Source organism: Heliangelus exortis, chromosome 21 (assembly GCF_036169615.1).
Source record: "Heliangelus exortis chromosome 21, bHelExo1.hap1, whole genome shotgun sequence".
NCBI lineage: Eukaryota > Metazoa > Chordata > Aves > Apodiformes > Trochilidae > Heliangelus > Heliangelus exortis.
Window position 1 is genome coordinate 8,110,855 of NC_092442.1, and position 26,256 is coordinate 8,137,110.

At 40.1% G+C, this 26,256-nt stretch overlaps 2 protein-coding genes across 17 annotated transcripts in view; both read right to left on the reverse strand.

The window, feature by feature from the left end:
* Positions 1 to 20,900, reverse strand: part of TRIM37 (tripartite motif containing 37) — a 64,968-nt gene extending 44,068 nt beyond the window's left edge. For 8 of the 15 annotated variants that reach the window (XR_011730184.1, XM_071765543.1, XM_071765541.1 and 5 more), the window contains exons 1-22: positions 20,662 to 20,899; positions 18,955 to 19,056; positions 17,760 to 17,800; positions 17,211 to 17,327; positions 15,888 to 15,975; positions 15,062 to 15,184; positions 13,693 to 13,816; positions 13,028 to 13,095; positions 12,795 to 12,919; positions 11,665 to 11,715; positions 11,148 to 11,229; positions 9,548 to 9,624; positions 8,901 to 9,080; positions 8,112 to 8,226; positions 7,680 to 7,892; positions 7,198 to 7,334; positions 6,388 to 6,485; positions 4,879 to 5,079; positions 2,557 to 2,868; positions 1,538 to 1,666; positions 799 to 985; positions 35 to 153 (exon numbers count right to left, since the gene is read on the reverse strand). Coding sequence is in view for 14 of the 15 variants with exons in the window: in XM_071765543.1 (XP_071621644.1) it covers positions 35 to 153; positions 799 to 985; positions 1,538 to 1,666; positions 2,557 to 2,868; positions 4,879 to 5,079; positions 6,388 to 6,485; positions 7,198 to 7,334; positions 7,680 to 7,892; positions 8,112 to 8,226; positions 8,901 to 9,080; positions 9,548 to 9,624; positions 11,148 to 11,229; positions 11,665 to 11,715; positions 12,795 to 12,919; positions 13,028 to 13,095; positions 13,693 to 13,816; positions 15,062 to 15,184; positions 15,888 to 15,975; positions 17,211 to 17,327; positions 17,760 to 17,800; positions 18,955 to 19,056; positions 20,662 to 20,682 (2,710 nt within the window). In the remaining variant the exon portion in view is untranslated. Of the gene's footprint in view, positions 1 to 34; positions 154 to 798; positions 986 to 1,537; positions 1,667 to 2,556; positions 2,869 to 4,878; positions 5,080 to 6,387; positions 6,486 to 7,197; positions 7,335 to 7,679; positions 7,893 to 8,111; positions 8,227 to 8,900; positions 9,081 to 9,547; positions 9,625 to 11,147; positions 11,230 to 11,664; positions 11,716 to 12,794; positions 12,920 to 13,027; positions 13,096 to 13,692; positions 13,817 to 15,061; positions 15,185 to 15,887; positions 15,976 to 17,210; positions 17,328 to 17,759; positions 17,801 to 18,954; positions 19,057 to 20,661 lie in introns of all 15 variants that reach the window. The other 7 variants (XM_071765553.1, XM_071765552.1, XM_071765550.1 and 4 more) reach the window with 3 other exon arrangements.
* A 497-nt stretch (positions 20,901 to 21,397) lies between these two features.
* SKA2 (spindle and kinetochore associated complex subunit 2) overlaps positions 21,398 to 26,256 on the reverse strand; it is a 33,673-nt gene continuing 28,814 nt past the window's right edge. For both annotated transcript variants that reach the window (XM_071765572.1, XM_071765573.1), the window contains exons 2-7: positions 26,163 to 26,252; positions 25,215 to 25,391; positions 24,768 to 24,854; positions 23,387 to 23,426; positions 22,855 to 22,987; positions 21,398 to 22,269 (exon numbers count right to left, since the gene is read on the reverse strand). In XM_071765572.1, the coding sequence (XP_071621673.1) occupies positions 22,143 to 22,269; positions 22,855 to 22,987; positions 23,387 to 23,426; positions 24,768 to 24,854; positions 25,215 to 25,391; positions 26,163 to 26,252 (654 nt within the window). In that variant the 3' untranslated portion in view covers positions 21,398 to 22,142. The remainder of the gene's footprint in view (positions 22,270 to 22,854; positions 22,988 to 23,386; positions 23,427 to 24,767; positions 24,855 to 25,214; positions 25,392 to 26,162; positions 26,253 to 26,256) is intronic.

The following is a 26,256-nucleotide window of genomic DNA, read 5'->3' on the forward strand; positions in this document are numbered from 1 at the left end:
ACACTGCATTTACCCTCTACAACATCCAATTTACCTTCTTCTGGCCCTCCAGAAGCCCCTTCAGAAAGAATACCCTGCAGTTCACCAGGTTCAGAGCTGTTTTCCAGACCACCTGGCTGTGCTCCTTCTGTACGACATCCTTTAGAATTTGATCTTAAAAGAATTGAAGAGAAATGCAAAAGCTCATGTTAGAAATTGTGGAAATAAAACTTTTTAGTGCCACATCTACTTTTACTCATTGTTTAATTCTCTTTTCTCTTGCATACCTACTTAAACTTCCAGCTTTGATTGACTGAAAAAAATAGTCATAGAAATAGGCTTGGAAAAATTTATAATAAATATTTTTTTAAAATGGTGACTCTTGCTAATTAGAAAAAAATAACCTGAGCACTCCGTTGCTCTTAGTTTATTAGCCAACAGGAAATTGTTATGAAACTGCTAAACAGAAGAGTCAGAGTGAAAAAAATTACCTTATATGAGGAAATCAGAAGTGATAAATTTTGGTTAGAGGATATTTTGCAAGGAATAGTAGGAAAAGACTAAGCTTGCATTTCAAATCAAGGTGTCAGACTACATCCACATCAAAATAAGACAAAAATAAATAAAAAAGATAACTTGTAACCTAGTTATAAGACCAAAAATTGATAACCAGAGGGAAGAGCAGCAACCAAGAAAACTTCAAAGTAATTTCTCTTCCATGCTACAAGCACCTGGTTTGAGTAGATTGGGTTTTTTCTTTCTAGATCAAGGGAAAGTGGGGGAGGAGATAACAAAAGGAAAAAAGGCTAAAACCCTCACCCTAGAGCTCCAACTTTTCTGGTCTTCTCTGCAGCAGCTAAGCCATTTAAGCCAGAAACTCCCACATCAGCATCTGAACCTTCACAAGGTCTTTCCTCTGGCTTGGGCAGTGCCTCAGAAATGTTGCTGTTAGCCAGGGGCCTGGCTGAGTGGTGTCGACTGCTCAGCTTGGAATTCCCTACTCCACCTGAGAAAAGAGGGAGAGAAACTCTAAGCACATCCAGCCTTCAAAAGGCTGAACATCCAGTTGTTTTACAGCACCACTTTGGTTCCAAAGATGTGGCTCCAAACATTCCCTCACCCTCACTCATAAAATTATGAGAGGGGCAAAGTATCAATTCTGGTGTTAAGTATTTTCTTTCATTATTAACCTTAAGGAAGGGCAACAATATCACATAATTCTTTCATCACATGTCTCCAGAGTTTTCTTGAATTCCCTTGAAGTCAGATCACAACTAAAGCCCAGGTCAGTACTTTTAATCTATGATTTTCACTACCAAATTTAGCTCCTGAAACATCTTCAGAGAGACCAGAAGTAACCTGTAACAGGTATTTATGTTCTCATAAGCCAAGGGTGTGGCACTGTTTCTCATCAGATCAGCTACTGCACACCTACACTGACCTTAACTGATAAAACACCCAGTTCAGTTTCAGGGAAATTTCAGTTGCCAAGTTAAAGACTTGTTAAAAATCCTCTGTACATGCATCCCATCACTCCAGTGAAGATGACCTCATTTACCTTCAGCAGTCTGACTGTCCCCCTTTAAACGAAGATTGGTGTCCCCACAGTCCATGGCTCGGCGTAAGGACAGGCTGCCGGCTGCTCCCGAGCGGAGGGGTTTGGGTGCATTGCTCTTCTTACTTGCAGCTGCAAAAAATATTTAAAGATGTGTCAGGTAGTTGAGTTAAACTGCTGCATTATTCTGTTTTTATGCTTGTTTTAAATGAAGTTAAGCTTCATATCAATCTCATTGATCATTGCTCCCAATCCTGTACAAAACACCTTCTGCTATTCAGTTGTTATTTCAACTCACGTTTCTATTTCTTCCCCATCTTGGCTCCAAAATGCAAGCAATAACTTGATTCAAAAGCCAGAAGACTGGAAAATCATTTCTATCAGGCAACAGGGAAGTGAAAGAGGATTAACAAGTGCTTTTATTCAGGATCATAAGCAACAAAGCACTTGCACAGCCTGCCTGCTGGTATTCAAAAGATGCCACACTGGCTTACCAGTGCTGCCAGAAGGACTCTGTCAGCACCTGAGCAGAGACTGATACACAGGGACCTCTTTGAAAAAAAGGCAAAGTCTCTCCAAAGAGAAACTTGGGTTACTTGAACTTCCAAGATTTCAAGTTATTAAAGGATAGGAAATCTGGAATTTCTAAATTTTGTTCACTGCCAAGCATCATGAAACATCCTCAAGTTCACAGATGGGCCAGATGCAGAGCAGCAGCCAAGACATGACCTTCAGCCAGGATCAGCTCAATTTAATTCCAGAACATTCTCACTGCAACAGGCATGTTACAGGCTGGGGAGCAAAGGTTTAGGTACTTGTACCAAAAGGAGCTGAAGCCAATTTCAACACTGACATACTCAAAGGCAATGCGGGTTTTACATTTCTGGATTCTCAGGGCTGAACTTGAGTATGATCAACAAGAAAAAGCCTACTTCCAGGTGCATGGATATATAAACCCCCCAAACAACTCACACTTGTAAAAATGACATTTAAATCCCCCCTGTTCTTTCCTAGGCACTTACAATTCCTTATGTAACAACTGGTAACAGAAGACTTTGTCAGTAGTTCCATTCCAATTTCTTGCAGCTTGCTGCAGCTTTCTGTTCCACAGGCAGCTAAAGCACCTTGCTCAATGGAGAAGAAGCTAGGCTGTCCATCAGAGGAGCCAGCATTGCTGCTTCTCACTTCTGAGAGTTGGTTTTTCACATCAGACATCTTGCTTCTAACTTCAGCCATCTGAGTTTTCAGTCTTTTCAGCATCTTCAGGTCGGGCGGCACGCGCCACATGGCCTGGTGCCTGCGCTGCTCTCGATCCTTCAGGGAATAGGATGATGCTTTTCCCAAAGAAAAGATGGAAGAACACAACAGGTGAGCAAAACTCTTCTCAGATAAAACCAGACAGCTAGTAAGAATTCTACCTTTTGTCCTGCTATGAAAATGAGGGATAGAGACATCCTTCTGGACTGGTGTGACACCACGATACTGAGGGTGCCAGCAGTGCACAGATACCAGGAGCAGATTTTCACTCTCTGCCTGCTGGAAAAGAAGGTCCCAAAGCTTGCTCACCAGAAGAGGCAAAGCTCCCAATACTACTACAAGAATTCTGAAGATGACTGAACTACTACTCCCTATTGCCAGGCAAGCTTGAGTTCACAAGCCTGCTGGCCAGTTAATAACTAATTTTATAAAAAAACCTAACAAGTGCTTGTATAAGATTCTCATCCCTCCCCATTTCATGTTAACGTGGAGAACTCAAATAAATCTGAAAACAGGGAAGGAATTCCCTTAAGTAACTACCACCAGATCAGGTCAAGGAGCTAATACCTGAGTAAGCCTCCACGCTGCTCAGCCAGAATTAGATCAACTCTGATGTCTATTCAGAGCCTTATGAAATCTCTATGTGATTCACTGTAGATTCAGCTGTTCCTAACTGGAAAGCCACGTGGCTCTTAGAAACCTTCACCTTAGGAGGTGAAGTTGGGAAATCTCCAAATGTAACAGCAGCCTTCTCTTAGTTGGCTGGCTCAGCTGGCAGTCAAACCTTAAGGAAAACTCAGCAAAACAGGTAATTTCAGCTGTGTAGCCAGCAGCTAGAGCTGACCAGGGAGCCATTCAACACAAGAGGAGAGGAGATCTTCACAAGGAGTACAGCACCAAGTGGGATGTCCTCTCTTCAGGTCCTTTTGTCTGTGGTTTGCCTGGAAAAAGTCCTAGACTGACAGTTCACAGATCCCTCCCCTTTTCACACTTATGGAAGTTACTTCCATTTTTGGAAATATGGATTAGATTCAGCTGAAAATTCATCTGACTGTTTAAGTGACTGCAGTCAAAAAAGCTACTCACAAAAGAAAAAATTAGTTAAGGTAGCTTTTAGATTCAGTAACACCAATGCCATCGTTGTAGCAAATCCAAGCATTTATTTGTAACAAAAAGACCATTATTTCTCTTCTGTTATATTAAGTCACCAAATGGTTGACCTGAAGTAAGATGTTGCACAGTAGTGGACCAGCTAGGTCCAAATAAGTATTAATCATGATAAATGCAGTTTGATTTCATTTTAATTCTTCACTAACAAAACAAGACAAATGAGCAACCTTCAGTAACAGCCAGGGGTGCCAGAACTGCCATCTTGCTTTTGCTGTGATTGAAGTTAATTACTAGTTTTGGCTGAAGGGTCCTAACTGAGCCACAAATACTCTCACAAGTCTTCAATTATTTATTTATCATCACTGTATTTTCCTGCTGACATTTTTATTTTTCTTCCACAAGTGCTTACATGTGCTTTTCCAGCCTTACCACAAACACATATTTTCCAGGTGTGTTTTGAATGCCTTTTTCACATAGAATTAAATTCCAGGATTTCTTCTCTCATTACAAAACACTGTTCCTGGTGCTCTCAGCCAAGTGTACAGCCCGTGTGAAGTGAGAGGTGTAACTGCTCCCTCAGCAGATAGAGGTTTCGTGTTGTTTTGTTTTTCAGTGCTAACCCCTTCTACAAAGGGGCTTTTCACTCATCTCCCACAGTTGTAGAAAACTGCATGAGCTGTGCTCTGCAGTGCTGCTACACAAACCAGACAGCCTGCCATATCCCCAAAGACAAGATGAGACCCTCCTGGATGCACACTTCTGCTCTGAGTTGAGTCATCCAGAGTTCTCAAGACAAAGAATGTGTTGGATGGAGCACCCTGATGAGCAGAGATGAGGCTGTGGGAGTTGAGCCATCAGTGAAGAATGCCTGTGACCCTCTCTTCCCTCTCCCCTCCTCAAAGTTGTTCCTAACTCTGGGACTGCATTCTCAAGACATTGCCAAGTTTGGAATGAAATCATCTGAAATGTACAGTTACCTCTGTTCTGCAGAAGAGATGAAGGTGGTCGTGGCTGAAGGCCCCAAAGGTTTTCCATACTATTTCTGTCTTTTAGGTCCAACAAGTGGATTAAAATCAAGGGATCTATATCTAGTAAACTGCTACTGGCTGTTGAGCCCAGGGCACTTCCTCCCCGCCTTGAAGATCTTCCACTTGCACTGGTGTAGCCATGGCTGGAACCTGAGGAAAGGTTACAGGAAAAGAGTGGGCACAGACATGACACAAGTGAGGCATAATTCCCTGTAAAAACAAAAAGGTCAAGTTCAACAATCAGATCAGGAATGAAAACAGTCTTAAGAAATTCAACAAGACATCAGCATTATTTTATGGATTCTGAAAGCAATCAGATATACATGTAACAAAAAGTCTACACCAAAAAGCACCAGATGGGGGAAAAAAAAAAAAAAAGAAAAAAAAGAAAGGATTGCACTTTATCTTTTATGTGAATGTCTTAATAGAGTGGTAAACAAATCAATGCAAAGAGCATTTATTGTGAAGAAATGCACATAAACTTCCTGGGGATAAGGTGGGGATCTTCAGCTGAGTTCTGCTCTGTGTTACAATGGTCTCATCACACAGTGGCCAAGACACTCAAAAGTTGAAGAGAGACTTCAGAGAAAATAGAGCTGAGAGATTAAAATTCCAGTTTAATAGAACTCCCTTCCAACACTGCTGACAGACTGGAAAACACTACAAGGAAGTAAATGCAAGAAGTTCAAGTGAAGAGACTGTCAGCTCTTGCAAGTGCTGTTAAAAATTACTTTCTAAAAGCTCCTAAATGCTCTCTAAAGCCACTGTGCTCTAAGGGCTCCCACAACTTCCCAGCTTATGAGGAATTGTCAAAAAGTTTTTAAACAGCACCCAAGAGCAGGACAGTTAAACTCTATCAAGCCCTAGTAGACTTCCACAGCAGCACATTCACTTGCAGTGAATGCCAGTTCTGATTGATTTGCCACAAATAAATATAGGTATATTCAACAGTTAAATTTATTTCAGAATCTTATTAATCTATGGTTTATTTAGGCTACAATCACCTCTAGGCAGCAGAGGGCCTTGGCATTTAAAATATATTTCTGCTTGACTTATAAGGATTCTTGACTTCATTCTCTCCACGTAGTTCAGGTTTTACAGTGCACTAAAACCTAACTGAACGTGTCATGAATTTAGAGGCCACAGAGCCAGCAGCAGAAATTGCTTCTCAGTCTACTTTGGGTTGGCATAGAAAGGGTTTCTAAGAGGCAGGAAAGCCTCCCTCCAACCTTATGTATAATTTTTAAACAAACACATTTATATTTCCTCTTAAAAAAAAACTGAGCCAACAAAATGCTTCTGCTTCACTGCAATAATTGGTGCAAACCACATGATGCAGCATTTCCAAAAATAGAAATGCCTGCAGAACACACAGCTTGGTGCTGCTTCCAAGAAGAACAGGGGAAGGAATCCAGCAGTGTTTCAGGTATGTGGGAATTCTGAAGCTGTTTCTCATACCTGATGCTCCAGAAGTAGCAGCAGCTGCTGCATCCTCCATGAGGTCTCCTTCTTCCAGCTCCATATTACTGCTGTATTCCACATCATTTTCTCCAGACCTTTGGAGATGATCAGGGTAGAAAAAAGGAGAAGGCAATCATTAGGTTCTTTCAGCTCTCAATGAATGTTACAGACACACTTTGAAGCACTGTGAATAGTATTTTCTGCACTCCAAACCACACAAACTGGATATAAGTGTGTTAATTAAATGACTGATTCACTAACCAAGAGTCCAAAAGTGCCATAGTTATCCAGACTGTAAAATCTGATCCTGCAGATTTCTATATTTGTATGTGTTACAACACATCCTCATGTTTTGTTAAAGATTCCAGGATTTGACATTAGGATCTCAGCCAGGAAGCTGAGAGACTCCAACAAAAGTAACTGTCTGTATTATTATCACTCTCCTACTACTGCAACACATCCTAATACCAAACCTCTCCTCTGTTACAGTGTATAAACAGATTACTTTATAGTGTTTTGGGAAAGAATCTTCACAGACTATCACTTGTCAAAGGCAGAATACATCACTAAAATAAATTAAGACATTGGAAAGCTAGCAACCAGCTGATGGAAAATCCCATGTTTTGTGTTAGCTCCATCAGTTCATGTTGCTTTCAGTACAGGAAGCACTCCTCACATTGCACTGGAATCCCCCCCCCCCACATAAGAACTGTGATAAAGCAGATTAATCAGTTCTTAAATCAATCACTGGAATTAGGATGATTACCCTGGTACATAAGGTACTGAAAAGCATCTGAAGTTACTTACATAGTCTCTTCATCAATATCATTTTCTTCTGTGTTACTGGTTGCTGTTGAGCTGGCTGAGGAGCTGCTTCCATCAAGGTGGTTCACCTCATCTTCTCCAGCAAGATCTATATCCAGGTCACCATCAGAGAGCTCATGCTACAGGGAAACCAGAACAAGTCTTAACAAAAAAAAAAAAACACTTTAGCTGCACTTTGATGCATTTGCCAAAAGCATGAACAGAAACTCTCTCCCCCAGAGTGTCACACTATCATGCAAGAGTTAGGAGGGTCTCAAAGCACAAAAATTACAAGTTGGATTTTTTAAGCTGCAACTTGGAAAGTTTTTTATGGTGGGATCTCTTAGCTGTGTTCTGGAACACATCTCTAGTGTCATCTTGCTGCTCTTCCACATAGAGGATAATTTACAGTTCAGAGGATGACCTGTGCTTCTACTACTATCTTAAAACACATAAACAAAGAGGCAAAAAAAGACAATTCCTACATTCAAGTCTTCTTGCTGGATCTTCTCCTCCTCCTCTTCCTTGCTATCTCGCACCAATCCTGGAGCAGCAACATTCTCAAGCAGCACCTCAGTGCTTTGTCCAGATTTCTTGGATCTGGTTTCAGACCCATCCTCATTCTGGGGACTGAGATGAGTGTCTGGAGGGGAAATGCCTCGGGATTTCTGAGTCCGGGACAGTTCAATTGCAAGCCTCTGGAATATGAGAAGGATTCACATCAGTACAGACAGAAGATGACACTGAAACATCACCATCACATCATCTAAGTTTATTGACCTGCATATATACTGCTTTCATCATGTGAATATCAAACTACCAAAACAACTCAAACTGTCAAAAATGTCTTTTTAACCTAAAACGGGTAATTACTGGTCAGTAAAAGGTGATTTTACACTACTATATACTCCACTTACTTCTTTAAGGTTATTTATTTGTTGGATATAACTTGTCTGAGCTGCTTCCAATTGAGCAATGTACCAGTGCTGATCTCGACACTTCTGGAAGAAGGTTGGAGAGCGGACCTGGAACCTTCAAAACAACATTTGAAAAAAAGTTTTGTTGTGTTGTTTTGTTTTCCACCAAATCTGAAAAGCCCTGCTTAAGAACACCACACAACCCAAAATGTAGTGATGAATTTAAAGACAAGATGCACTTCTGGACTCAGTATCATGAATGCACTGAAGGGCAACAGTAACTAGGAGAGGAAAATGACCTTTACAAACCAACAGAACTTAATTAAACATCAAAAAGCATTTCAGAGGAGGAAGAGCAGGACTATTCAGAGAATATTGGAAGTGGGCAGGTAAAGCCTCTATGTTTTGGCACAACATGAAAATTTCCATTGCCAGAATTAGTTCTTTTATGCTACAGACTTTATTCCTGAAGTTTTCCTTGCTCACTATAACTGTTTCTAAAGGAAGGGAGGAAACACCCTGTTCCTTTAATTCAGTCAGCTACACATCTCCAACCCAGGCTTATTAATGTCAACATAGCTCCTTCACCAAGAGACAGATGTACTTAAACTTTCCAGCTTCCTTCAGCACATTTTCTTCTTCAAAGCCTATAACAATGAAATCCACTTATGACAAAACATGTCACAATTATTTTAAACTCAACTACTTAATTATCTCCTATTTCAGCCGTAGGCGTGCTCCCTGGTGAAACAAGAGCAGAAAGGAGCCCCACTGGGTTGTCTCTCTCACCTGAGGATGACAGTGTCATTTTGCCTGTTTAAGTAGCCCTCGTTGGCCAGCAAGTCCAAACGGAAGAATCTGTTGTAGCCCCAGCACTCCCCGACTTCAAAATCAGAGGCAAACTCTCGAATGATGTTTTTGGTGGAATCGTTGGTGGATTGGTGAACCATTTCTACACGGTACTCATACCTAGACAGGGGAAGATGGCAGGGATTAATAACCCAAAAAAAGATGTCAGAATTGTTGAATGTGGCAAATGGAACACAACTGCACTTCCCAGGAAGCTCGCACGCCCAGGTGAAGAGATGGGTCAGTCTTAAAATTTTACTGCATGTTTACTATAAACAGTACAAGGGGGAAGAAAGTAGTAACAGGGAGTAGTAAACCAGCTGTAGGATCAAATGCCAGGAGACAGACACTCTTATCAGTTGTTTAGCCAGTTTGCTTTTTATCTGGAGAAAGCCACTGAGTATTGACTTTAAAATTTTATCTTAGGGCACAATTCAGAGCTCAATGGACAACAGAAGTCTCACTATTCTTTTTAGAAGGGCTCTGCATCAGTCCCTAGCAAAACTACAGAACCTGAGGGCACTCTACAAACCTCTCCAGGTGCTTTGCCAAAGAAAATCAGCTGCTCTTACTACAGGTTTGCTTACTTGGATGTCTCTGGCAATCCAGCGGAGAGCTCCAAGAACACAGAGAGGTAGTAGCCTCGTACTACTCCATTTCCATCCTTGCAATAAATAAAATTGAGAGATAAATTGAATTTAAAAGAAAGTAAAATCCAGAATAACAAAACGGAACTCATCAATACACCCCTGAAGTTTAGAAAACAGCTTCAATCACTACAGAATTGGGAGCAGTACTCTATTTTGTATGCTACACTTTTAGTTTTTAGCCTCCAGTGACCTAGAACTCTACCTGTGACTTGGATCAACATGGATTTTGCAATTGGCAGCACATACAGTCTGGTATTAGTATCTGATATCAATCTCAAAACAAGGGCTTTAATTACTCTCAACATCTGAGGTGTTCAATTAAGTGGAAGAACAAATAGACAAACACTTGTCAACGTGTCAACATTTCTCTAATATCTAGGAAAAGCAGTAAAAAGCTCACAAAATCTACTTGGCAGTTTATTACAGCCCAATTTTATCAAATTCTCAACGTGAAAACAGGTCAGGTTAAACATTAGTTCCAGAATATTTTACATACAGCTGCGTTTCAAAGTTACTGAATCTTTCAAAAGGGAAGCAATTTCTTTAGAAAAAAACCCCATGCAACATGAAAAAGTTAGGCCAGTGAGAAACAATATTAGAATCACCAGAAAACAAGAAAAAAATATGGCAAAACCTCCATCACACTCACCTTAACCAAGGAGGAAGAATGGCTCAACTTGAATCCTCTAGGTTGAAGAAACATTTCAACTTACCATTAAAAAAAAATACTTTCAGTGCTTTCTGACAGCCCACCTGAGGTAGTCAGTCCTGAATTTACACTATGAAAACTATGCAAGGGTCCACCTCTGAACTGCAAGAACACAATCCTGTGGATATGTGGGCTTAACAGATTAACCCAGTTCTCTGGAGATGCCATGTCAGTCACTAGGGAACAAAACTTGCACTCCAGCACTAAACACATTCCTCTCAGCACAGCTGTAGTGGCAGCCAGAGCTTCTTGGAAGCACTGACCAGGCTGTAGAAAAATCCCACCTTGTTGTATTCCAATAAGCAATATATTGCTTATATTGTTGTACTCCAACACCAATATATTGCTTCAGAAATCTGAATATTCAGCCCACTGAAAGGCCAGGTTTTAATGGCAGCAGCTGAGAACTGGAAGCAAAATTAAACAGATTCCCCTAATATTTTGTCCTCCCAACTTCCCAAGTAAGCATTGGTCATACACATAGCAAGTTATTCTACACCTCAGTTCTGCAAGAAACGTCTGCAAAAGCCACTCAGACAAAAAGGGTAAAAATATCTATTAAAGTTCCTATGGCATATTGGTAAAATTCACCTTTATTGCTTTTAAATTAACCAGATCAACTAGAGTGAGAATGTTCAGGCTGGATATCTGGAGGCAGAGGGGGAATATTCTAATGGCTGGTGATAACTCTACAACCTTATTACATTCTCTTCACTCAGCTTTTATATAGACAACACAAGAAGAGACTAACTGGTTTTTCCTTAGAGAAATTTCTGAATGCTGGTTAAGTGTTTTGGGATAACAACTTGAGTTAAAAATGTAACTCACTGGATAAACTTTTAACCTCCAGCAGAGTCCTGACACTTGAAGAGGTGGACTGTAGACAGGATCAGCTCGCTGACGCAACGTACTGTTGAGAAAGGAGGAGAAAAAAACATCTGCAGTTGGGACAAAGCAAAAACCTCCATGAAACAGAAAGCTGCAGAAGCACTTGCACTCTTACACTCCTGAGCCATCCTTTGTGCTGCACAGAGCAAGTGGCAGCAGATGCAGCCCATGCAAAATGTTGTGTTCAGACAAATATTTGTATTTCTTGCAAAATTATCCATTTTGAAAAATGAGTAGTTTGTATTTATAAAGGAAAAGCTTTTTCACCAGCAGTTTAGCAGGGGTCATTTTTAATCTCATAAAAAATAGATCTTTAAACTGAACTCTTTTAGCTCAGTTTTTATCTGGATACTATGCATATTGAGAGATTACTCCATGGTTTAAAGAATACTACTCATGTACAGAAGAATGAGAAAAAGCTTCCCAATATTCACAGTAATTTAAGATACATTCTTACCTGAAGTTTTCCAAGACAAAGGTAGTTGAGTCATAGGCTGGAACCAATTCACTGAGGAGGGGAAGAGGAAATAGTCAAATAACATGAGATTAAAAAAAACCCAACTTTTGGAATCTTCAGAAGCATTTAAGTGATTTAGGTCACTGGAGCCACTGAAATTCACTAGGACTACACTGGTTCAGTGCTTCCCAAAATTCCAATCATAAGCCTTCTTCCCAGTCCCTTTCCATCACACAATAAAACAAATATGTCACAAAGGGAAGTGTAACCAAAAGTATTTACTCTTTTACCTGTGATGGGTAATAATCTCTAAATATATTGAATTTTTTATGTAAGACTCTTTGGTTGTTCTAGAAAGGATGAAACTATTGCATGGCTGAAAGAACAAAACTCTAATTATTTGAGTTAACTGCCACAAAAAAAATCAATGTTCATATTTAAACACTCCTCAGAAAAGCATTTAATTATTCTTTTCAGAAAAGATGTCAGGAAAAAAGTTTTAGATTTCATTTAAAAGCAAACCAAACTGATTTTTGCCAGGAAACACAAAATTGAGGAATTCCTTTAAAACTTCTCCTGCTTTTGATTTTTTTTTTTGAGTTGCTTTTCAGCCACATAGCCTGAACTCTCCACAGACTTCCTCAGAAGCCAGCACTAGCAGCATTCTCTTCATGAATAATTATGCTAAACTGATTTTGACCATATATTCTGAATTAAGGTGACCTACAGAGGCATCTCATGAGAGCCCTGCAATTATATACTGAACAACCCAATAATGAGAGAAAAAGGACAAATCAGTAAACTACGTGTGTAGAAGAGAAAAAAAATGTCAGCTGGAACCCTTTGTCCTGAGTCCCCAGCAGGGACTACAGACATAAAATAAGCTGTGCTGGAACAGAAAAGCCTACTTGCAGCATAGGTTACTAAGAGGAGTAAGTTAAATAGTTTATAATTTTCAGATGCTCATGTAGCTTAGGAGTATGACTCCCCTTTGCACACAGGAGGTATAGTAAAATGGGAAAGAGGTACTCTCCTCTAAGACACTTCAAATATTTTTCAATAAGCAAAACAAACCTTTATAAAATGGCTTTCAAGTTCAAGCTGCAACAGAAAGGAAATGTAACATTTACCTTGTGAAGTCTGGGGGGACAGGAGTAGTGACAAACGAGGCCATAGGCTTCCGATGGACCTGCTGGAACATCATCAGGATCTCTGAACTTTTGGATATCAACTCGCTCTTACTGCAGGATCGTAACTGTAGGGGGGGAAAAAAGGAAGGAAAAAAAATCCTTGTGTCATTAGTAGAAACCAGGTTGACTGAGGAGGGGTCTATGTAACACATTTCAGCCATTTTCATAATCACCTGATGTTCTACTTCTTGAAGCAGGGATTCCAGAAGTTCAGTTTCTTGAGTAAGTGATGTCTTTTGACCTGTTTAAAGAAAAGAACACATTTAAAGAAAAAGAAAAGACACTCTCACTGGATATTAAGAAAGGGAGGGCTTTTTAATTATTTTTTTTTAACTGGAAACTGCTCCAGAACCTACTAAGATAAAGGATTTCTAAATATACCAAGGTTGACTGGGAAAACATTTTAAAAGCAAGCCTGTGTTTTTAATTAGAGCTGTAGTGAAGAATTCACTTGAGGTTAACACAGTAATGAAATATTCTGTGTCCCAGAAATGGCACATCTGTTGTTCTGGGGTGCTTTTTTGGATGAAAAAAAAAAAAAAAAGTACCATCCAGTACCTTTTAGGTGCAAGGTACTACATATATTCCAATGAGATGGCAATGTTCTCCAAGTGACAATAAAGAAGTTTCTATCTGAACATAACCAGGTTACACCTAACAACTCAGCACTGTGTCACAGTAACTACATAATCCAACAGCAAAGCTTTTTGTTAAAGTTTTCTGTCAGCACTTAACTTGCTTAACACCATGAAGTGTGTAATGGGTTATACTTCCAGGGCAAAAAATTTTCTCAGTGTATTTAGATACTGTTACTACATTGTTGCTACTCATAGCCTACCCATTAGTGTTATAAGCTTGTTCTTCAGCTGAGTGTCTAAACGGGCAATCATCATCTCCACTGCATTCCTGATTTCCCTGACTCGCTCGTCCTTGGCGCTCCTCACGGCCTCCACGTTCCTCTCCTGAAAGAGGGGTCAGGAAAAAACATGCACAAAAAGCAAGCACCAAAAAAACCCCTTCACACTTCTGCATGTTTTACTCATTTATATGGCAACTCCACTCTCTTGGGTCTCAGAGATACCTAGGCCTCCCAAGATTCCTCTCCAACCCTATTTAAATAGGTGAGGAAAAAAACCAAACCCCAATCCTGTTTTTTCACTGAAGCTTAAACGTTTAGAATAAGAAAACAGGATGTGTTTTTAGATGAGCTGCATTACAGGCTATTCCTGCTCTCAGCTGAAAATGTTCTTTGACTTTTACTGAATACATAAGCATGCCCTCTGGTGGGAGACCAAAGGTTAACAGTAAAGCTGAAGCACTTTCTCAGTACAGATTTGGGGATTCACCAGTACCAAAACCTGTAAACACAACTGCCAGTTTCTCTCCTGTAACTTGAGCAGCACAAAGTTACCTTCTTAGTAACAAGAGTTGATTTAAGTTGCACCCTTCTGCCTAGCAGCTGAGAGCCACAATCCTCCTCACAACATTTACAAAATGTTTCAAGTTTTTAGATATAACATCACATCTGAGCTGAAGCAGAGCTAACCCACCACTGCATGGAGCAAAAAAAATACCTCCATAACAGCAAAGACAAAAAACATATGGAAATTTTCTTTTAATTTCTTTGCACAAAGACAGTAACAGTAAGAAGATGCAGCAGAACACAAGAACAGTCCTTCCCAGAACAGAAGAAGCACATGAGTTGCTGGAATTCAGACTGAAACTGACAAAGCTGAACATGTCAATATTTGGATGTCTGACACATTTACCCTCAAAGCAGGAAAAGGGGGCACACAAAATTTACACCTATGTGAGCCCATGCTGTAGGCTCAGACATACTTGTAGCTTTTTATCAAAAGGAAATAAGCGCTAGAAGAGCTTATTTTTAAATAGCATAGACCAAAAAAAAAAAAAAAAAAAAAATTCCCCATTAGCTAACCTGCATCTTCTCCTGTCTGGCAAATGCAAAACCAGTGCTGAGAATGTGTTTCTTTTCTTACATTGTATAAAAAGAGTATAATTAAAAAGTAAAAATGTCTCTCTGTGGGACAACTTGATTACCTGCACAGAAGCAACAGCTTCTGAACAGGTACTGAAAACATCCTGAGTGTATGAAATGGTGTTGTATCATCTCCACTGCCCACTTCAGTTATCCTTTAACAATGGCATTCTACAGGAAAATTTCATATCTTGGATCAATTTCTTACCACTTCTTGCACCAAACTGATGAGTTCCATGAGTCTTCTCCTCAGCTTTGCCACTTCTTCATTTACTTTTGTGACGTGTTGCTCATAGATTTCTGCCAGTGGCTTAAAAGTATGTCCTCCGTGCTAGTAAAAAAAGAAAGAAAAAAAAAAAAAGAAAAAGGAGGAGGGAATGAATTACAGAGCATCCCATTTTAACATTATTCCACTCCTATTAAATTGAAGAAAGAAAGGGGAAGAAAGCCTCCTACTGTATCATTCCTTTTGGAAAAGTTCCAAAGCAGATTGTACGTAGGAAGAGCGTCTTTCACTTCCTTTCACAAGTCATGCATTTGGCTTTCATACCATCAAAGCTTCCTGTCAAGAGTTATTTGGAGGCTCAGCAGACCTCCAAAAATAAACTGCTTCATTCACTGTGCAGTTCTCACACAAATCAAATAACGACAGAAAGGTTATTTCTATTATTATTATTAAGCCACCCTTCCCAAACAAAGGCAGCAGAGTGTTCCATGTGTTATCTTGTTCTCTTTGAAAGCCTTCTTCCTTTGTGCTTAAAATTCTCAGCACCAACACATCATGAAGTTGAAAACAAGGAAGGTAACTCTGACCTCATTTCAGCAAATATTCAATTTTTTTCTCTAATTTTAAGCAAAGGCATCACCTTTCACAATCAGCATTCACATTAAATTATGAGCACAGATAGTGTTTGCACAGCAATTCAATGAAAAAAAAAGTTTCACAGCACTTCTATTTCTTCAAACTGCTGTAAAATATATTGCTTGCAGCATCTCATTGTAATGGACCACGTGCATACCAAGCCTCTTCTTACCATTCCTCCCCAAAGAGCACACTGGTGGCAGATGCACTTCTTACAGGTCCAGCAGAAAACACTGAGCTTTTCATGGTGATTTTCACACCTAGACCAAAAAAAAAAAACAAAAAAAAACCACATATCATAGAGGGAAAATAGCTATGAATGTTCTGCAAACACAATTTAGCATTTTAACTTGTTTTGCTAGCCTATACTTAATGCACAAAATATCAGCATAGTTTTGCAAGAATACTTACAGTCAGTAAAAACCTTTTGTGAAATAGATGCTGCTCTTAGTATTCTCTCAGAAAGTATTTCATGGAGATGAGAGAGGAAGTATGTTACTAAAATCTGATTTCTATCCAGTAGATAAGAGAATATCCTCAATGAATCAAGCTCAGAATTCTCAATACATCACATCTAAATCCTAACCATATGTAATCTAAAGTAACCTCAAAACAATGGTTCCTAAGCTTTTTGGACAAAAAAAAAAAGTCTGATCTTTGCCATTTCTTAAAATTTCACAGTTTCAACCAAGAAACAGAGCACAGACCAGGTCAGACCTAAAATATACCCCTCTCCCTTCCCAGTCCATTAGGATTCAGAAACTTAGGAAAGAGGGAGGTATAGAACACACAATTAGTCCCTGTCCATTTTTCAATTTTTCTTCTCACACTTTTCTCTTCCAAATCTCCAGAATACTTCTTAAAAAATATCAGCACTGGTAACTGGAAAACATCTCAGCAGGAAAGCCTGCTGGGAAAGTACTTACAGCTGCTCCCAGGATGAGAATATACAAGAGGCTCCAAAGACAAGGAAGGAGAAGGCACAGCAGTAACATAACAGATATAGCAAGAGTAGTGCTCTCCGTGGGACTTTATGTATTTTCTTTGATCCCAAACTGGGTTTATTAATTATATTTTCACAAGGGAAAGACATCTTCTCAGACCAGCTTCTCTGCTTTTGTGTGCCAAGATACTAGCTCAGCACCCACAGTTTTAACTGGACTGCTGAATAAGCAAACCATTGAGAGATTTATTTCAGATGTATGGTCGTGAAGGGCTAAAAGCCTTAAGTATCACTACTCTTCATGTTTCCCACATCTTTCATTTTAACTATATTGAGTCAAACTAGAAATAGTAGTTTTCTAGGCAAATACTTTCTTGTTCCATTAAGTAAGACAAATGAACACCCAACTTTTAGTTAGCAAGAACTGAATAAATTCAGCTTTTAAGTAACAGTTATCACTTTGTTCCCTGATTTGAATAATGAGCTGAAATTAAAAGTTCTCTCATCTAAGGCAAACGACAAAACATTTTATGTTAAGAAGACTCCATTTACTTGTCTTTTTCATTTTCTTCATGCTTTGTGAGGTTGCAGAGCTGAAGTGTATCGAGCTGCTGGGTGACCTCTTCTGCCCAACGACAGTTCACCAGCTCTCGTAGCTGCAGTGGGGCTCTGCAAGAAACATTGCTAAGGTCAGAGCAAGAACCCAGCTCCAGGAGCTACAAAATAGCATTGAAAATAACTCAGTTCATCATTTCTACACTACCAGAAAACTCAGCGGCAAAAAGTTGAAGCTGTACTAGTTACTTCATGGAAAAAAAAAAAAAAAAAAATCAAAAAATAAAGGAACTTTTTGTTTTAAGTCAATTTACTAATTTGGAGGTTGGGAGTAGGCAGGAAGCACAACAAATCATCCCACAATGACACAGAATAGCAATGTGGTGAGCCCAAGAACTATTTCCAGATTTTTTTATAAGCTCCTGGATAATGCTAGGCAAATAATTTCATTTCTTACTGCTCCTTCAATTACTCCCATCTTTCAACTATCCCCACTGCAGTACAACCAAATCCTGAAATTTATTTCTGATATTAAAAATACCTTACCTACAATGAGGGCACTGAGCTCTTTGTTCAGTCAGCCAGCGCTAGGAAGGAAAAAGGAAAAGCATTTTTTAAAACTGTACAACCAGAATTGCAAACAAGCATTTCTATCATTAATTGTGAGCTACTTCTTTTTGGTATGGTCTCAGTAACAAAGTAACCACTTTTCTTTAGACATCAAAGTCACTTCAGTTAAAATTATACAGAGAATTTCGACGTAAAAATATTCCATCAGAAAGCACACACCTGGTGCAAGCTCTCATAAAGGGCACATTTCAGTAAAAGAAAACAAAAGATACAGCAATCATATTTGTCAGAGTCTAAATTATTATTCTCCAAGGTAACTTATTTCACCCTCTTGAGCTATCCATATGCAAGTTAGATACCTGCAGTTCAGTGATCAAATCCACAAGGACCTTTTCAATGTTTCTCTTCCAGAAAGCTCCAAAGACAAGCAGCTGAGGAAAGAACTTCCTCTGCCCACTACAACTTCTAAGTGTAAAAAGCTCAGCAGCTGAAGGGCTTGTATTTGTCAGCTCACTACTACATTTAAAGACTCATGAATAATTTCTCACCACCCAGCAACATATGTCACCCAACATTCTTAATATGCAATGCAAATCCTTCACCTACAGTTCTTGTCACAGCTTTCAAAGTGAATGATCAACGTTCCAATTTCTGGAAATACTGCTGAGGTCTGAAAACCTCAGCTGAACCCTCTCCCACTACACCAACACGTACTGAGGTACTTCACATGCTGCTGTACCAGATTCCCTTGAGGAAGATTTTATCATTCTAATTTAGTGAGCATTTTAAAACACCTCCAAGATGACAAGAGGTGATGCTATGACGTTCCAGTGTTCCATGCTGACAAATGCATGGATTTGATTCCTGTCTTCCCTAGAGGCACTGCTGACTCCCAATAGATGCTAAAGAAGGGATCATTATATGCCTGTTTCTTAAAAGCAATTATTCCAGATAGTGCCTATAATTAGCAATACTGAATGCAGTCCTGCCTAGTTTTTCCTCAGGGAGTCAGAAGAGATTTTGAAGGAAAAAATAAATAGCGTGGAACAAGAAAAAAAAATCCTTGGAACTCCAAGGGAAGGGGCAAGAAAGAAGCATGAATATGTTCATCAGATCAGCAGTTTTAAAGTCCATATATTTGCAAGAATAAACTATGAATAAGCAAACTCACCCGAATACAACTGAAACAGCAGAGCTTGGAACAATGAGGACACAGACGTGCATCACGCAATTTCTCCATACAAATAAAACATCGGAATACTTCAGCAATGCTCTGCAAGGGGCAGATTATCACTATTGTTAAACCACACACTTCAAACATATCAGAGATGCACTTATTTTCCAGGCAGAGGGCCAGGTTTCATCAATGCAGACCCATTCCAAACAGCTACAAATAGTAATTCACTCCTAGATATGTTAAGTTAAACGCCACAGCCCTTTTCTTCACCTTCTTCTACACTAAATCAGCCCTTAGCACTCACTGTATAACACTATTATTCTTCTTCAAGGAAGAGTTTATTTGCTTGGCTTATCTCTTCAGAGTGGGCCTATGAGTTGTTTGTGTTCATATGAGACTGAGCAGGAGAAACTGTGCTGTAATTGCAGATTCTGAACCACTGAGTTCCGTTGTATCAGCACTAAATTAATTCCAAAAGCTGTTAGGTACATGTATGCATTACAAAGAATGCTAACAGGAGGGGTTGAACTGGTTAGTGTATTTTTTTCCAGTTTTATAAGACTTAAGCTCTTTTAAGATCTATCATTAATTAACTCGTCAATTTCTACACTCTCATACCTCACTTAAGCAACCCTGGGCAATAAAAATGTAATTTAACAATTTATTTTTTTACTATTCCCATTTGAAGAGAGAACCATTTTCCTTCTGTAATGGGTTGCCATGACTCAATTCCCCAAACAAGGATGGTGTTTTGAAAATGTCAAGTGATGTTTTCTTTCCATGTTGATAGATTTTTCACTGATAAAGGAGTTTTACAGACTGTATTGCACAGGAGTTAGACCCCTTTCTGGCTTTACCTATGGAACTTTGAAAGATTCCTGAAATAGACTAATTCTTTTTCTCCAAAGAGTTGAGATCACACACAACAGCACAAAAATGAGGCATACAGCCCATTTACAGATACCACATTATTTCCCAAACATTCGTGTCTTCTTTAATGGTTGCAAACCATTCAAATGCAAAACATACATTTACAGGAAATTATCACACGATATCTTTTAAATTCCTCTGCTGTTTGGCTGCTATTAATACGGACCAGAGCAATGGGAGCAAGCTGTGCAGGTTACAGCCAGACAGCACAGAGAACTGTGCCTTCAGGCAGGCCAAGATGGGTTCTGTCAGAGCCAGTTCTCCATCCACCTCCAGAACAGCCACCTCTGATGATCCGCCAATTAATTTCCTAACCCTGACTACGAAAAATAACTGCGTGCCACCCAGAAATACCACCTCTTTACATCCTGTTTCCTCTCTACCCAGCTCCTCAGCGCACAAACGAGCCAAGCTCCCTGCTGTGCGCATCCCTGCCCACCGCAGAGCTGCAATCTGTTTTCCGCCCATAGCTCGGTGCCACTTGGCCTCTTTCCCCTCAGAGGAAGGAGGGGCACCTGCCGAGCCTCCTGCGGCCCCGGCGCCACCCGCCAGCCTTCCCCTCACCCGTAAACATCTCAGGACGCCCCGCTCCCGATTCCCCTCGGGGAGCCCGGCCCCACGGCTCGCCATCCCCCGTGGAGGAGAAGCTGCAGCCGCTCCCCACCCCGTTTTCCCCCGCGGCCTGAGGGGATGCGCGCCCGGGGAGGCAGCGCTGCCCCCTCACCGCCCTTCCCGCCTCCCTCAGGCAGCGCGAGCCCAACGGCCGCTCACCTCCACGCTCTGCTCGTCCATGGCGGCGGCGGCTCCCTCCGGGAGAGGCGGGGGGATAAAACTTCCCCCCTGCTCCCTCTTCTTCTTACCGCGACTCAACCGCCAAACCGCGGCGGAAGGTTTAGAAGCTGCCGGGAGGAGGCTGCGCCCCGGCCCCGGCCATGTTGGCGGGGAGCGGGGCGGCTCCTCCCTCCTTGACCCCGCCCTGCGGCCGCTGAGGCGATGAGGGAGGGGAGGGGTCTAACCGCCGCACCGCGCTGCGCACGCGCACTGACACCCGCCCAGCTCCGCCGCCGCCTCAGGTTCGGGGAGTGGAGCGGTTCGGCGCGGTTCGGTTACGGCTGAGGGGAACCGAGGGTTGTCAGCCCGGTTCCGAAGGGTTAAGGCGGCTCCAAAGTGTAAGGAGGGCAGCTGAGGGGGAAGCTCCCTCCGCGGGCAGCCCCGCTGCCGCCGAGCGCAAATAGTGCGAGAGACGCTGCTGCTTTCTCAGCGGAATTTGCGACTGTTGGGCTCCGAGGCAGAAAGGTTCAAACTCGGTGTTAACTCTGTGCTGATGACAGATTTCGGGAGTAGAGGCGAGAAAGGCAGCGCTAAACAAAATCCACCTGCAGGGATGGATTTCCACGCCAATCCCGTTCACTGATGAGGGCAGAAATCAGCCCTCCCCTTTCTAAAGCCACTAAATTTAAAATTGTCTCCTTTGACAGGCGTTGTATTTCACAAGAAGACATAGGAATAACATTTCAGCTACTTTACTCTCTCAAGTTAGGCTGAAAAACCATCAAAACATTACACATAAGGAAAAAACCCTCTTTTTTTTTCTTAATGTGGGGGTGATCAAATATAACAGGCTGTGGAGTCTTTATTTTGGGAGTTTTTCAGGACACAGCCCTGAGCAAACTGCTGCAGTTGGTCCTGCTCTAAGCAGGGGCTTGGCCTGGACAATCTCCAGAGGTCCCTTCAAACCACAGATACTCTGTGAGTCTACAGCTTTACTGAACTGTATAAAAATTAAGGCATTTCACAGAGGAAAATGCAAAGTGTCAGGGACTGGATTCAGGGGTTCAGGCAGGGCCCAGGGTCAGGACTCATGTATACACAAATGTCCTAAATCCATGGTCCCATCTCCTTAGCTTTCATCATTTATTCAGGAATGTAGGTACAATTAAGTGGCTTGGGTTATTTGTCTTAAAAACCCACCCAGGAATGTAAGCAAGAATATGGAAGTGCCACGTGGCTAACAATGCTCTGCAAAAATGCACCGACTGTAGTCGTAGAAATATCCAAGATAAAATACCAACCTCAGTGCTGCTTAACTCTACAACGTTAAGTATTATACATAGAATTTGTATACAGACACATGAACAGCTTTCCAACAGTGGACTCAGAAGCCCTAGACACCAGGGAACTACTTGCTTGTTAAGAATCCAGGAACTATGTCCAAATTGCTTGTGTCAAATGAGGATGGGCTGAGCTTCCATTTACACAACTAATTTAACATTTCCTTGTTTGTCAAGTTCCACAATACTCAGTTCTTTCAAGATTCGTATTCTTGAGTCAGTGGCTTTCATGTTCATCTTGTTCATCTGCGACACACTCAGTGCTGTCCTGTAAGACAAAACCCAAACTATTTAGCAAAACAAGGTATTGAGCATCAGGTCTGGCAGAAAAAAGGCTAAAAAGCACATACTGTTTAATGAATTATTTTTGTGAGTGCTGTTATTCTCGTGCTTATCCAGGCTGCCATTGAACAAACATTTGCTAACCCACCCTCAGGGTTAAAGAGATACAAGAGTTTAAAACTTTCTAATTTTTAACATCAGCCTGTAAGAAATCTATCACACACATCCCAGACGGGTCAGGGCTCGGGCAGGGCATAGTTCAGGGCTCTTGGTTTAGCACTGGGGCTTTTTTTCCAGCTTGGATCCACATTCCAATTAATGTGTCAGCAAAATCTTCCTGAACAGACAGTTTTGGACATCTGTACAGTGACCCCAAAGTGAAAAAAATCTGTTTCAGAAGAACCTGACATTAAATTTGGAAAAATAGCAAATCATACAAATCCTTTTTATTCAAATTTAGTGGGCTTTTTATAACAGTCAATGGTTAACTAGCTGCTTTTGTTTATTCTCAAAAGCCTGAATTTCTTTACAGCTTAAAAAATTCCCACAAATGACTGCAATTAAGTCTTACCCGTTCTTATTTACAACAAAGTGGTTAAATAACTCCCTGTAGAAATCATTCAGGTCTGTTAGTTTAACAGTACTCCTGATACTCCTTGGGACAGTCAGAAGTATTTCCTCAGTCAATGGTTTGAACTGCAATTCTAAAAAATTAGAAATAGAAGCTATTTATTTCTTCACATAGAATCAGTAGTTATTAGAGCTTGACAGTGAGAACAGTGAATTTACTGTGAATCTTGGGCTCCAGGTATTTTAAATAACAGAGCTCAGAAGCCCTATCTACACCTCAGCCCTGCTTACTGTGAGATTTGGTCCTAATGTATGAGGGGTAAAACAAACCTTATTTGTCAGCAGAAGTTAAAACAGTTTAATTTTCAGAAGGTAAAACAGCTTAATTCTAAATAATGACTTGGTATGTTCAAATAGCACAGAGAGTTCAATATTAGAGATGGAAATCTTAGGATTGGTGCCATTCAGAAAGGTCCTGGGGGCTGACTCTTTGTGTGGGAGGTCAGTCAAGGCAAAAAAAACCCCAACCTTACCTTCAGCAGAGTTAGGGACTGTAGATCCTGAACAACACGTCTAAAAATAAAGCAGAGAGAATCTCAGGACTTGTTGGAATTTTGCTTAGAAATTATTTTTTTTTTACAATTTAATTTCTGCATTAATAATCACATTTCACTATTGAATAAGCAAGGATCTTGCAGCCACTGAAGTCAACAGCAAAATCATAGGCATTAAACAAACCTGGTTTCAAATAAAAACAAGTATCAAGTGGGCACAGGATTCATATGGAAGTCAGAATAAATCTCTTCAGCTTTCTCCTCTGCTTTCCATTTTGGCTCTAGCTGAAAGCACATGAACCAAAAGAAAAAGATGGCTTTTTCTCAAGCAACCTTCAGAGGCTGACAGTCCTGACAAGCTGAAGGCAGTTCTAACTCTCCTCAGCCAGAAACACAGCACTGATGAAAAAATCCCAGGGCCTCTGTGACATCTTTCCATTCTTCTTCAAAAAAAATCTTCCAAACATGTCCAGAGACAATCCAGGGCCTGATGCTGATTAAAGTGGCCACAGCAGCTGTAGGATACATCTGCATGGTACACTGAGCTCAGTTGATGCCAGCTGTAAGCTAAATGCTTTAGAATTAAACAGTGGAAAGACAGAAATTGAGAGCATTTATCAAGGCAGAAGATTTGCAAACAAAGAGTGAAAGAAGCTGAAAGATACTTGGCAGCTTTCATGCAAACCAACTGTGGCAATAAGGGGACAGAAAGTGAGGTGTCCTTTGACAAAAGAGTAGTGGGCAGTGAGAAAAATAATAAGATAATTACACTTTATTAGCCTTCTTTAATATTTTGCTCTTAATATGAGGCCCAGACCAAACCTTTGCAGGTAATTATACACCAAGTTTGTGCTTTAAGTAGCTATGGAAGAATATCTAACTTTGTAACAAGCACTAGTGAGGATCTATGTTCTACTGCATTACAGTTAGAATATATGTATTGTTACTCCTAGTCCAAAAATTATTTAATATTTTACAGGAAATTAAATTTCTCTCATTTTTGATACACTTGGGTTTGATCAATCACATTCTTCACTCTCACCCAAAGGCTTCTTGCAGAACAGAACAACAAGATCCACAAGAGCAACCAAGTGCATCTCCAAAAAGAAAGCTGAACATATCCCAATTGAAAAATGAGGGGAACAAAGTCTTCCATCAAAACAAATTTTTCCTTTGTGGACAATTTAATTGGAACAAATAACAAACTCAATCAGGACACGACAAAAACGAGAAGGATTATTAGAAATTTTAGTCCCATTTCTGAAAAAATTCCATTTGAGAGATAATAAGTCACAAAAACAGAGCCAAGCTACTCAGAATTTCTGGTTTCTGGAACACTGACACTCTGTGGCCTCATTACCTCTTCCACTGGTGATTCCATCTCTTTCCCAGTTTGGCAGGTGAGCTGCTGAGCTGCAGCCTGTTCTTCTTCTGACAGAGGTGAGCACTACAAAAAAACCAAACACAGACAACTCTGATACTTTCAGTTCCTAGGGTGATGATATTTACAGAAGAACTCAGTGTTTGCATAGCCCTTTTCTCATGGAAACAAACAGGAGACTCCTGCTTTCCTTCAAATGGGAACAAATTTACAAGCAAAGTATTTCTGAAAAATCCAACCATAATATTACTTTAACATGAAGACTCTAAAAGATTCAAAGGAAAGAAATTATTCAATATATTTCACTTAAAGACTTATATTTGTCCATAACAGTTTAATTCATCTTTTATTTATGAAATATAAATTTATTATTTTTTTTTTTAAATCTTTAAAAAGTCACCTGAGTGGTGAAAAGGAAAATATTACCTCAAGATCAGTCTGTTGCTGTAAGACCTGAACCATCTTCATTGTGTTCTCTAGAGCAGCTCGGATGCTCTTCATGGATTCTCTCTGCTCTATGGAAACTTTTTCCAGCTGCATACATAATGTTTTATAACGAGATTTCACCACTGAGAGTTCTTCCAAGAGAGCAACTGGATTCTCCTGTGCAGAAATTAAAAGTACATTTGAACTGTTTAAGAAGAGAAAACTGATAGAGCCACGTAGCAATTAAAAGTGTAGGTGTTGGAGCCTCCAAAACACAACATGAAATGACTCTTTACAATGGAAAGCTGTGATCATCTCCTTTATTTATTTAATATATTTATTTAATTTCCCATAAGCAAAAAAATGATAGTGTAACAAAACACTGTAACTCTGTGGTTCCACAGCAAGAACAGGAGCATGGATTTATCATGGTGACAAATTTTAGTGGCTTTTCTGAATTAGAATAAATTAGAGAATTCTAACTAAAAGGATTCTTTTTCCACTATATGTTACAATATACATGGAGACAAGGATTTATTTATAAAATATTTATGCCACTTATTGCCTTCCTCCCCTCTCTCCCCCAGATCTGAGTTTGGTAATTGTTAATTAAGCAAGGTTATCTTTAATCTCAGAGCAAGGGTACCTTTTAGCTTAGATTGGAATCTGTCTCTTAAATTTAGGTGTTAACACTATCTTGTCATTTCTCAAAGCAGAGCTTGGGAAAATCTCACTGTACCAAGAAATCAAGGAGACTTTGTTGGTTTCTGCACTGGATCCATATGAGGCCAGTTATCTTGACACAAGATGCAAGAAATACTGTATTGTCTTAAGAAAAAACCTAACAACTAGATGAAAAAACAGCCACGTGTATTCTAGGATTAAAGAAAAGTTACAAACTTGTTACAAAATGCAATGAAGTACTTTAACTTAATCTGAAAATCCTACCTCTGCTGCTGGATTCTCAGGAAGACTCTTCATTATTTCAAACTGGAGCCTGTGTTGGATGTAATCCAGATCGGATTCTGCCTTCTGGAACTAA